We start from the raw sequence: 13,507 nt of genomic DNA, 5'->3' as shown, positions 1-13,507 counted from the left end.
AAAATCTAAAGAATAAGATTGAGGATATTAATTTAAGTCAGTGAAAGAAAACAAATGAGAGGCATATCAAAACTTAAGGTAACAGAATATTAGTTAATAGAACTTATGCAAATGAATATAATGTAATCAACCCAATAGACTTTCTGATAAAAGAATTCATTCAGCGAATACAACTCAAGAAACTATACAATAAGCAAAGACAAAATAAAAGTGTAGGGGTTTTATTTTTTCTCTCCACGTGGATTTACTTACTACCTTTTTCTGAAAAGTATAAGTATCTCAAAAGCAATAATAAATAGTTTAGCTAAAGAAGGAACAAAGAGTCTGTTAGCAAGTATATGCATCAATCTTAAAATGGATAATATAAGCACCCAGAAATGGCATAGCAGTTTATAGATAAATCTTAATATAAATTTGAGGAGGGTAGTATTGCACAGAAATACCATTAAATAAGGAGAAAAATGGATAAGTATAGATGGTTTTCAAATAGATACCATAATTTAACATTTGTTTTTATTTACCGTTCCATCTTCCATCAGCTTGAGACAAGAACCAAAATCTGCTAACCGAATATGTCCATTCATATCCATCAATATATTGTCAGGTTTGATGTCTCTGGAAAAAAAATACATTCTATTTTTATTTATTTTCATTTGATTGTTGGGCCACGCCTAGGAGTGCTCAAGATTTATTCCTGGCTCTGTGCTCAGGGACCAGTTCTAGCAGGGCTGAAAAGAGAGAGAGGAGGGGAAACTGGGGTACCGGGGATCAAACCCTGGTCTGTCATGTGCAAGGCAAGCACTTTACCTGCTGTACTCTCTCACTAGCCCCCACATTCCATTTATTTTATGGGAAAATGAATATAATCACTTACAAGATAAACTTTTTTTTAATTCTTGACTTCCTTTAAAAATTGATACTCTGGACCATGCTAGGAACCACAATAACTGCACACACCTCAGTATCCTCCACCTGCCTCCCGCTCAGCTAGGAGACAAGTAGCCCCGACTACAAAGTCTGTGAAAAGGCAACACATTATATCAGCTAAATCGTGGCTGCATTATACCTTCTCTGCACACACCACACGGAATACACCTTGGCCTCCTATACTGAACTTACCTTGGCTATCTCAATCCACCCTGTATTAATATTTAGCCGACTCTAGCTACAGCCACTATTCCCACAAAATCTTACAAAGATACAGTGGTAGGAAGGATAATAAAAATCTAAAGAACAGACAGGGAAAGGTCAATGATACTGAACAACTCCTGGAGCCAGCAAAAGAAACTCCACACACCTACTGAAAACAAATTGGATTTGGGAATCTTCATCAAAGAAAGAAAAGGACACCAAACAGCTGGATCCATTAGAGAGCTTCCAATGAACTGAGAAGTGGAAAGTCTCCACCCCAGAAAACAATGGGCACAATGAGAAAGCAATATAGAACCCCACCACGCTTAGTAAAGGAAGATAGCCCAGAAGACTCAACCAGCACTAACCCACATGTACAGCCTCTGAGAAAGGGAATTTCAAGAGAATACGGAGATGCTCATTAAGCTCAAAGGAAACAATGGTAAATATCAGTGCTTTATACTACTTTATGGACTCACCTGCTAACCCTGCTCTACCAATTCACAACAAAAGCTCAGAGGAGATATAGGCCAAGCAGCTAAAATTCATAGACACACTAGTGTGTCTCCTCCCACCTCCACCCATACAGAACTCTAGGGAGCCCTTGAGGGGGGCAGCAGGCTGAGTTCCTGCCCTGCTAAAGCACTGGCAGCTGCACCCACACTCCACACTGTGGCAATGCCAAAGGCCCAACTCCACTCCTTCAATGATACTCTGCAAAGGCACCAAACTGCAAAAAATTTAAGGCACCCCGAATCCAGGCTGAGAAATCTGGGATCTTCTTGGAATGGGGTAGGTAGCCTCCCCCACTCCCTACCCCCAGTATTTCCTAAATATACCATAGCCGCCAGACCATACATGCTGAAATTTCTGGGCCATGTGACACTTCCAAATTCCATAATACTGAAATTCCAGTAGAAGCACACCAAAATAGATGGGAAAGTAACATAGAAGCTAACTAAACTCAACAAACAATAACATAGAGGGCTCTTAGCAACCCCATGGTGAGATATAATAATTTTTACATAAAAACTGAATTTTTTAATTTATCGATTTTAATACTAAAGCTTTGTTATCTAATTAATTTCAATTCTAGAACTGTATCAGCAGTTGTGGCTTTCATCTACATTAAATATTTTGCACTTTTCTTTAAATAACTAAACTACATTATTAATTCAAATCCTTGGTCTGGTTTATATTAAAACCTCCTTAATTGAGGCTGAAGAGACAGAGCAGCAGGCAGTGTGTCTGCCTTGCACATGGATGACATGGATATGATCCCCAGCATCACACATGGTCCCCTAAGCACCACCAGGAATGATCCTGAGTGCAGAGCCAGGGGTAGGTCCTGAGCACTGCCAGGTGTGGACCCACTGAAAAAACAAAAACAACAACAGAAAAGGACAGGTGACTTCTAATTTGGACTGCAGTGATAACAGACTGGGTAGGGCTCTTGCCTTGCACAAAGTTGACCTGGGTGTGATTCCCAGCACCACATATGATCCCTGAAACCCACTAGGAGTGATCCCTGAACACAGAATAGGACTCAGTCCTGAGCACTGCTAGGTGTGGCCCAAACTACAAAAATCAAAATAGCCTATTTTCTTTCTCTAAAAGTAAAATGAGCGTACCTATTCTATCAGAATTTCAGTTACAGCCTTTGAGTGACATTAGAAACTACATTTTTGGTTCTTGATGAAATATTTTTGTGTATTATTTTTAAAATGTTACTGGAGAAGGAGAGCAGCAGGTAGGGTGCCAGTCTTGCACATGGATGACCTGGATATGATCCCCAGTCATAAATGCCAAATCATTTGTGATCATAAATAATTTAAATGAAAGGTGAATAAAAGTCTGATATGATTTAGTTTGGCAGAATCTTCTGACCCCATGCCAGGCTGTCTTCACAGGGCTCCCTTGGAGGGGGGCAGGTTGAGTTTCCCTCCCCTCCCCAAGCAGAGCCCCAGCAGCCAAAAACCTTCAGAACCCAGCAACAGCCATGCTCGAGGCCACTCTTCACACACTCAGACAAGCCGCACCCATGAAGGAACCGACAAAGGAACCCAGGTATGTAAGACCCGTGGCTGAGATCTCCAAGCCTACTTGGATCGGGATTAAGCCTTCTCCACCCAGATGCCCAGATTTCCAGTGGCTTGGCAGTCACACCCACAAACTGACCCCAGTGTCATGTAATCTCATCAATGGCCAAGATCCTATAAAACAAAGTTTCTGGAAGAGAGCAATGCAGAATCTTGCCTGGCAGAGCCTGCCAAGCTACCTGTGGCATATTCAATATGCCAAAAACAGTAACAATAATGGGCCTCATTCCCCTGACCCTGAACGTGACAGGGATGAATGGAGACATTACTGGCACCTGCTCGAGCAAACTGATGAGCAACAGGACGACAGTGATACAGTGATGACTTAGTTCGCTATTAATGAAAGTTGGGTACTTTATAACTCATTGATTTCTACTAGTACTGTAGTTGTTTCTGTTTCCCAAAATCAGTTTTATGAAACAGGTCCTTGTGTTGTTATGTCCTGTCATAATTGAGAATATATCTATGTTTATATTCTGAATCTAGGAAGTATATTTTCCCCTGCCCAGTATCATAGGTAAGATCATAGATGTTGAGCTGGAGTTATGATAAAAGTTTTAGAGTACATGCCTAACATGTAATACGGTCCCGAGTTTCATCTTAGGCACTGCTTGACCTTCGAGTATTGTCATGTGTAGCACTGGTGCCCCTCAAGTACCAAATGCCAGCTTGAGCACTAAACTGACTGTTATGCAGAGTCTGGCAAAACACGGCTGAAAATGAGTAGGTCGAGTTAAAAAGAGGAAAATATGTTTTGTGGATATCAACTGGAATTCAGCTTTGGATGTAGAAAGCAGGTTTACCATAGTTCAACTGGAACCTGTGTAAATCTAAAGAAAGTATGGCAAGATTAATTTAGCCTAAGTGCAATCTTATTTTATCACATTTTATCTTATTTTATCACAACACATTTTATCACTATTCAAAATTTTTTTTAAAAAGCATATGTTAAGAAAGGTTTTGTTTGTTTGTTTGGGAGCCACAACCAGTGGTGCTCAGGGCTTACTCTTGGCTGTGCACTCAGGGATTGCTCCCTGCAGCCTCTGGGGACCAGATGGTGTGCTGGGGGATTGAACCTGGGTCAGCCACATGCTAGACAATCGCCATGCTTGCTGTACTATCACTCGGGACCCAAGAGAAAAAAATTTATCATTTGTAGACATTTTTAATGTTTTAAAAAACTGTTTTGCCATGTGGTTAATGAGAGCAAAGTCACTTAAAACCCAAATTATGGAATTTAAGGTCCCTATGCCTCAGCTTTTCCTGCTGTAATATGAGGATAAAATTAGTTATGCCTTGGTTACTAAGACATTATTATGGACACCAACAGCCCAGGCCCAGAGACACAGCAGCAGCAAGTCCCAGAGGGCACCACAGTGCCGGAGATTTCTCTGGGCCCCACATAGAGCCAATATCACCAGGGCACCCAAGATGGAACAGGTGCAGTCTCCCTGCCTACTCCAGATGGAATCCCAGTGACCACGAGCTTACATAAGCAAGGCCCAGGTATGGGGTTCCAGAACTAAATTTCCAAGTCGCATGGCAGCAGCGGAGCCCGGCAGTCTCTTCCCGGCTCCCTGTCCACTCCTGATGCCAGATGTCATGCCCACAACCCGCCTCCAGGCACCATCCTGGCACACCTAAACAGCACGGGCCCAGGAACTTCCAACTGAATCCCAAAATGGATTAGATCCCTTCAGAGATTTCTCTGGAACCCAACCATTTAAAATCTCAGAATTTCAGATACAATCTTAGACTCTCATGATATGCAAAATGAGCAATGGAAAATAACTGATCTAGCGTCTGCCCCTGAAAGGAAGGCTTGAATGGTGGTGGGAAAATCTGAGCAAAATACAATACCTAAAAGTAGAGAGAGTGTCTGAAAAATTGTCTGCCACAGAGGTAGGGTGAGGACTGGGAAGGGGGGGGGGAAATAATGGAGACACTGGTGGTGGAAAGTTTGCACTGGTGGAGAGATAGGTGTTTGATCATTGTATGGCTGAATCTCAAAGCTTTTAATTGTATCTCACAGTGGTTCAATAAAACAAACTTTTTTTTAAAAAAAAAGGTAATATTATGTCTCATAGGCTATGAAGCCCAAAGTCTATTTTCATAAATTTAGTTTACTAGCACATAATCACATTAAATCACTTAAGTATTATCTGTTAAATTGTTAAATTTCCAAATATAACAACAGAATTGTGTAATTCTAACAGCAAATATGACCTTCAATACTTAAAATATTTACCGGGTCCTTTACAGGAAGATTGCCAATCCTATTGCAAAAGACAACTGTTTAACAGATAAATTAATATTAAAACAACACTGTCATTTGTGACAATATGAGAGAGCAATCTGCTAACAAAAATCAAATATGAAACTGTATAGAGTACAGTGGGCAGGGTGCTTTCCTTGAATACAGCCAACCCAGGTAGAATCCTTGGCAACTCATATGTTCTCATGAGTTCTGCCAGGAGTGATCCCTGAGCACAGAGCCAAGAGTAAGCCCTGAACGCAGTGGGAGGTTGGGGGCGGGGGTAGGGGAAGCAGTGAACCTGAAAAAAATAAAACAAAAAATTAAAGCCCCCAAACAAGCACAAACTTTCAGGTATAAAATCAATAGATCATTGGGATATAAAGCATGGAGGCTAGGTTAATAATACTGATTGAATATTTGAAAGTTGCTAAGAATATATATCTTCCAGGCCATACCTGGCTGTTCTTAGGGCTTACTCCTGGCAAAGCTCTGGGAGTATGTGGCAGCAAGGATCAAACTTCGGTTGGCCTCTTGCAAGGCAAGTGCATTACTGCTGTACTATCTCTACATCTTTGTGAGATAAGCACTTTTGAGATATGTTTCTTCTTCACAAAATTCAACAATAAACCAACCCCACCAAAAATATGGGAGGGGAGCTGGAGATACTTCAGCAAGGAAGACATATAGATGGCCAAAAAGTAGATGAAAAAAATGTTTGTTGGCACTGATTATCACATAAATACAAATAATCAAAATCATGATGAGTTATCATTTCACATCAGTGAGATCAGCCTTATCAAAAAAGTCAAACACGAGAAGGTGAGGATGTGGGAATGTCCCTTCACTATGATTACATTTCTAGGGAAAGCAGTATGGAAATTTCTCCAAAAAATTAAAAATAGAACCATTATAGAACCCAACATATCTATTTATTGTTATCTCTAGAACACACAGAAAATTTTAAAAAGTATATTTATACCTACGTTTACAGAAATATTATTTGTAATAGTCAAGACCTATAAATGACCTAAATGCCTGACATCAGACAAAGAGATCAAAAAGTTGTAAGACATATTTATATATGACTTAATACTACTCAGTTATATAATATGACTGAGCATTCTGTTATAACATGGATAGAACCAGAGGGTCCCATGTTAAATGAAATCATCAGAAAAATACAGAATGGTCTCATTCATATGTTATATTAAAAAGAAAATATGACAGTGGAGACCAAAGTCCAATGATAACAAATCTTTTCCATTTGGAAGGCAGAATTGTGGTAATTGGGGATAGAAATGATGGACAGGAAGGAACTTTTAAATGATATGTGATATCAGTACTTTGGTAGGGGGTATGGTATAGAAACACTGTATCCCAAACCTTAACAATATTTACTCTTACGTAAATTACTGCTACCTAAAAATCCTTTCTAAATTTTTCAATATAGCTGAAAATTTTTCTGATTTTTAAAAAATGTTTCTTTGTAAACATCACTTTAGTGATGTTTCACAAGTTCTGATATGCAGTACTCCCTCCCCCCACCCCCCAGGGTAACACTGATTTATTTTAGGGTAGAGAGAAAGTAACAGCAAGGAGGGTTCTTGCTGCCCATGAATCTCCAGGACCTCAGATGGTTCTCCGAGTGCATCAGGAATGATTCCCAAGCTCGGAGCTAAGAATAAGTCCTGAGAACCACTAGGAATGGACTCCAAACAAAGATACAATTTCATATATTTTCAAGAAACATGTTTTCATACCACAAGCACCACCAAGTCCCTTCACTATAGCCCACTGGACCACCTGCTAGTTTTGAACCCCTCTTCACCCTCACCTTTGGTAATCTCAGCCATCTGAGTCCATGTGTGAATAATCCACAGATCATGCAGACATAATGTACAGCATGAGGACTAGAGTTAAAAATACTGGATTGACTATTTGAAAGTTGCTAAGAGTGTATATCTTACAAGTTCCCATCAATTTTAAATCTATGTATAGTGAATAATGTTAATTACACTAATATGCTAATTTCTCTTTTATGCATGAATACTGAATCATGTTTATACTTGAAACTAATATAATGAATGCCAATTGTGACGCAATAAAAATATTGAAATTTTTGTCAATATTAAAGGTGAAAAGTAATATATTTATGTATTATTAGTGAATCTGTACCAGGGGAGGGTATTGGGAAGGGGATGTTAAGCTCACACCCTGCAGTGTTCAGTAGCAACTCCTGACTCTGATCAGGGGTGTTGCTGTTGGTGGTGTTGAGGAATGAAACAGGAGCTTCCTGCATGCAAATCATACCCTTCAGCACTTTGAGCCATCTCCCTAGTCCCCAGACCATCTTTCTGTAAATCTGTAAGGAACTACTTTATTTCTATAATGTGTCCTTTCTTTATATCTCATTTTGTGTTAAATTATTCTGTATTTTTCTTGATGATTTTGTGGATCTTTTATCGTAATTAGAAATATTTTAGTCCTACTAAAATTATGAGGAATTCTCCAATATTTTATGACATAGGAGCAATTGGAGATTTTTCTATCTTACATTTCAATATTTAAACACATTTGTATTCGATTCAGTACACTTTAAAGATATCACCCAATATTATTTTTCCTACATACCACTGATTTGATGTGCAACTTACAGCACACAGTAATACTTATAAGCACTGGGAGTTATTATAATATTTTCAACTCTGTTCCATTGATAAAGTCTTCCCATGCTGTGCTAATATAACTTTTAGTTATTAAAATGTTTAATATATTATGAAAATAATCATCCTATGTTTATATCCTACATCTAAAAATACGTCCCTAAGTATTCCACATTCCAGCTATTATAGATGGAGTCTTTTAATATATCTATTATAATTATCATTTGTGGGTAGGTGATAAACTCCACAAAGACAAAAATTCTTGCCCATTTTATTAACAAGATCCCTGCCTACAAAGATAGTACAGGAGGTTAGATGCTTATCTTGTACATGGGCAATTCCAATTCAATCGTAGTACAATATATGAGACTCCAAGAACTGCCAGAGGTTATTCCTAAGCACACAGTCACGAATACTCCTGAGCAGCTCTGGGCGTACAACTAGCATCAGACCCTTCCCACTCCACCCACTCCCCCACGCAAGAAAAAAAAAAGCAATTGGAAGAAAGCCTGAAACATTAAAATACATAAACAATATCACAAACACTACTGAGCTCCTTCCTAAACTATCTTAACATATATAGTAGTTTAGAGGTTAATTCTGTTCATATTCATTATTCAGAACTTTAAAATGATTAATGACCTTTAAATTGCCAAATCAACTGAAATCTTTTGTTTTAATACCTTAACAATTGTTCGATGACATCAAAACACTGCCAATTATTCTTCCTAGTATATCACTTTCTATTATATAGAGATCAATTTTCTCAGATCCCATTTTGGGGGAGGCAGGGCTGAGAAGGTGCTCCCCAACAGTGCTCAGGGGGCCACTCATTCATGGCAATAAAACAGGCAGTTTAATGCTTGTCCAGGGTATGCAGTGGTGCCCAGGTACATCAGGGCCACATCTAGTGTTGCTTGAAAGTCTCTAAAGCTACACCCCTTGATATTCAAGAGGCTGTATGATTCTAGGGATCAAACCAAGGTCAGGGTACATCCAAGGCAATCGACCCTTTCTCCCCTCACACTCGTTTTATGATTCCTTTCCAAAAGCATACTTCCCACCTTGTAATGCTGTCCTTCCCAAAGATGAGTTTCCTGCACTCTTTTCTACTGCACCTCAGCGATACTCATTACAGAAAGGCCTTTCCTTAACATTTCATGTTACAAAACCTGTAACCTGCAAATAATTCCTTTCCAAAAGCATACTTCCCACTGTATAATGCTGTCCTTCCCAAAGATGAGTTTCCTGCACTCTTTTCTACTGCACCTCAGCGATATTCATTACAGAAAGGCCCTTCCTTAACATTTCATGTTACAAAACCTGTAACCTGCACATGTTAATACTCTATAACCTCCACTCTAATGGATTCAAGAAAAACAAGAATGTCTTCTCGTTTCTCTTTCCGTTTTTGCGCGAGAAATTACAATATCCTTTTTTTTCACAGTTCACTGAGAATTACTGAACCACATCCAAAAAAATGACTATGTTGATACACATCTAACATCCAATGCTTTGTGGGATCGTTTTTATGTATACCTTTATGTTACATAATCCTCACAAGCAAATGCTGTTATTTTTACTTTGAATAGTCAAATTTATTTTTGTGAATTTAATAAAAGGGACCTGGAAATTGCTCAGTAGTTAAAACACTTGTATTGCGAGCACACGACTGCAACTTCAATCCCTGAAGCAACCCAAGTATAATCCAAGTGGCGCTGCCATTTGAATGTCACAGCAGGTATGTTCTCCAGAGCACTGAAGCCAGATTTGTAAGAACACCACAACTAAAGGACGTGTATATCCCTAGCAAGTACAATTTGAGATGTGCAAGTACAGCAGCAAGGCATGCAACTCCAAATAATATGTGTGCATAACACCACAACTAAAGGTTTGTGAACACTGGCAAGTAGCATACAGATATATGTACAACCATCATAAACCAAATATGTGTAAGACTCCCAATGATTACAACAAATCAAGAGACAAAACAGAGGCTGGGGGTGGGAGGGATGATATTAGTTTCTTTAAAAAGTAAAATTTTATATGTTCTTTTATTTACCCAGATATTTACAATTTTTACTAACTTAAATTTCTTTCTGCAGATCCAAGTTTCCATCTGATATTAAATCCCTTCAACCTTGTGAACTCCTTTCACATTTCTTATGATGTATGTAACTTTCCCAAGTTATCTTGCTTTGTTTTTTTAATCTAAAAATGTCTTTCACTTTTATCTTGAAGGATAATTTCACTGGATATAAGATTTTTGGTTGACAAGCCTTTCTTGTGACTTTTGCTTTCTATGAGAATTCATGAGTTAATGAAATATTTTTTTCATTGTGTACAATGTGTCTTTTTTCTTGGATTCCAAATTTTGCTGTCTTTGTTTTTCAACAACTATACTTTGTTTTTCAACAACTAAAAAATCATGAAACATGGCATGGCCATGTTCATATTACCTTCCTTGTTTATTAAATATCTCAAATACATTAATTTATGTCTTCCAAGAAATATCTTCAGATATTTTTGGCTCATTCTTTCTCCTCTCCTTCTAGATTTGAAAGCATATGCATATAAGATATTTTAATACTATTTAACAGGTCCTTGAGATGCTAGTATAACATTTTTTTCCCTGCTTCATAACTTTAATTTCTATTCATGCTGTCCCTAGTCTGTTTATTTTGCTAAGTATACCCAGTGAAAAGTATCATTTCATATATTTCGGAATTTCCATATGAATTGTAGTTTCTTTTTCTCTTCCAGGATTTCCAATATTTTTCATTTTAGTAAAAAGATTACATTTTACTAGACTAAGACTAATTACAAGGATTTTGAAAACTATAATCTATACTTCTGAATTTCAGGGAGGCTCTTGGTTGATTTTATTGGTTTAGGAAGTTTAGTTTTGTTATCATGCCTGGTGATGCTCAGAGCTTACTCCTCACTCTATGCTCAGGGATCACTCCTATTGTGGCTTAGGGAACCACAAGATTCAAATCCAAGTAAATCATGTGCAAGGCAAGCACCTCACCCCTGTACTATTTCTATAGTCCCATGATTTTATTAACTTTTAAAATGTAGCTCCATTTCCCTGTTTTTTTGGACACTGGTAATTCTAAATTGTATCCTATCACAGTGAATGCTAAATCACTGGAGCCTTAAATTGTCCATTTTTCTACAATTATAGTTTTTACCTTTCTAAGTCATCATTTTATCACACTTAAATCACAAACTGTGCTTCTTTGGCAGTAACTCATCTCAATTCGTCCTTTGCCATTAGCTCAGCAGTTTAACTGATTATGTGGTGAATGATTCAATTGGGCCTAACGGTAGATGAATTTTAGATATTCTTTCCAGCAAGGAGTTTCTCAGATTGTAGTTTGCTGAATTCTATGGCCTGAGAGTTCACAACTTTTTTTCATGACACAGTGCACAGCAAGTAATCTTTACCCACTCTAAAAAAGGGTGAAAACGAAGAGTTCACTTCACAAGGCCTCATCTTCTCTAAGTCACTGTCACTGTCATCCCTTTGCTCATTGATTTGCTCAAGCGGGCACCAGAAACATCTCCATTGTAAGATTTGTTGTTACTGTTTTTGGCATATCGAATTCCCCTGGCAAGCCACAGGTAGATTGTCAGGCTCTGCCGTGCAGGCAAGATACTCTCGGTAGCACGCTGGTCTCTCCAAGAGGGGCAGAGGAATCGAACCCGGGTCGGTACATACTCCCAATCAAGTTCTGTTTGCTTCAGTTAACTCTCTGATGCCTTTAAAATACAAATTCCATGAAAATAGTTAGATTTTCATTATTTTTCTGTAAGACCTTGGTACAGAAGAACCTTACCAGTCATTTCCCCTCTTTGAAATTAAAAATACTATTAATTTGAGTTTTCTAAAAGAAGTACCTAATCCTACTTAAAACTAACGCACCTTAGACTCTTTATCTTATAGAGGAGGCAGATATTTTCCAAAAATCATCTTCATTAAGATGGGAGCTACTATGTCCCCTCCATCTGAACCTGAATGGGCTCTCACAAGTGCCTCAACAAAAAATGTACAGTAGAAGAGAAGGTTTAGGAGTTCCAGAGATCAGTATAAAAGTACCAGGCGATTCTGCTTTGTTCTCTTGGAACCTAGTCATCATTCCTGTTAACATGTCTGCATGTCTGCATCTCAAACAACCCATGCAGACACCCATGTCAAAAAAAAAAAATGTCCTGACCTATGGCATGACTGAGCTTTCAACTGAAGGGCAGCATTATCTGGCTAGTAGTTACGTGAGTCTATCATCCTGATGGGCTGGAGTGATAGCACAGAGGGTAGGGCATTCGCCTTGCACGCAGCTGACCCAGGTTCGATTCCTCCGCCCTGTCGGAGAGCCCAGCAAGCTACCGAGAGTATCACGCCCACACAGCAGAGCCTGGCAAGCTACCCATGGCGTATTGGATATGCCAAAAACAGTAACAACAAGACTCACAATGGAGACATTACTGGTGCCCACTCAACCAATCGATTAGCAACGGATGATAGTGACTGTGACAGTGATGGTGGTATCATCCTGAGAGTGATCTTCTAATCCCAAATGAACTACAATTCATATTATATAGTAAAGAGCTAAAAACTGAGTACCTGGCACTGTCCACATGGAAGATTCATGTACAAAAAGATGGCTATGTTTTAATATTGGTTTCTATGTTTTCTGTCTATTACAGAGACAAGGATAAGCTGCCTTACCAAATCAGTAAGCAACTGTCAAATGTCAGCTCCTTCAATATTGGACAGACCTTCTTCACAAAGGGAAATCTTTCTTAGGGACCCATATTCATATTAAGATCAATGTGGAAATATAAGGACCTGGCTATTCTGATCAAATGGCTGTTACTCTGATAAGCCATACACTCTCCAGAAGCCCCAAGGGGGCTGAATACAACATACCCTGCACTGTAATCTGACTCCATATGCCTATCCCTGCTTCCTCCAACTCTCTACTGCAATTGTTAATACGGACAATTACTGAAATTGTCTCAACCACAGCTTCTGGTAAACATAACTTGCTACACAGCAATGAATAAACAGAACAAAGAAATAGCAAATTCCATTTTCTGATCTAAGCAAAATAAGATCTTGTATTCACAATCACTCTGAGCTAGTGACTTGAAAATAAGATGGTAGATAACCAGCTAGATACCACATATTGTTAAAAATGGAAATGAAAGGTATATAAAGGTGAAATATCAGTTCCAATCCTAACAATTTTGAAAAACTGAGAAAGAAAAACCACTGTCACTGTCATAACTGTCATCCCGTTGCTCAATGATTTGCTCGAGCAGGCACCAGTAATGTCTCCACTGTGAAACTT

At 38.6% G+C, this 13,507-nt stretch overlaps 1 protein-coding gene across 17 annotated transcripts in view; it reads right to left on the bottom strand.

Annotated features, from left to right (window-relative positions):
- Nucleotides 1-13,507, bottom strand: part of CDC42BPA (CDC42 binding protein kinase alpha) — a 334,917-nt gene that overhangs the window by 191,136 nt on the left and 130,274 nt on the right. For all 17 annotated transcript variants that reach the window (XM_055146939.1, XM_055146925.1, XM_055146926.1 and 14 more), the window contains exon 6: nt 522-615. In XM_055146939.1, the coding sequence (XP_055002914.1) occupies nt 522-615 (94 nt within the window). The remainder of the gene's footprint in view (nt 1-521; nt 616-13,507) is intronic.

The sequence above is a fragment of the Sorex araneus genome, chromosome 9 (assembly GCF_027595985.1).
Source record: "Sorex araneus isolate mSorAra2 chromosome 9, mSorAra2.pri, whole genome shotgun sequence".
Classification (NCBI taxonomy): Eukaryota; Metazoa; Chordata; class Mammalia; order Eulipotyphla; family Soricidae; genus Sorex; species Sorex araneus.
Note: the sequence above shows the minus strand (reverse complement) of the source record. Positions and strands in the feature narration are given on the sequence as shown.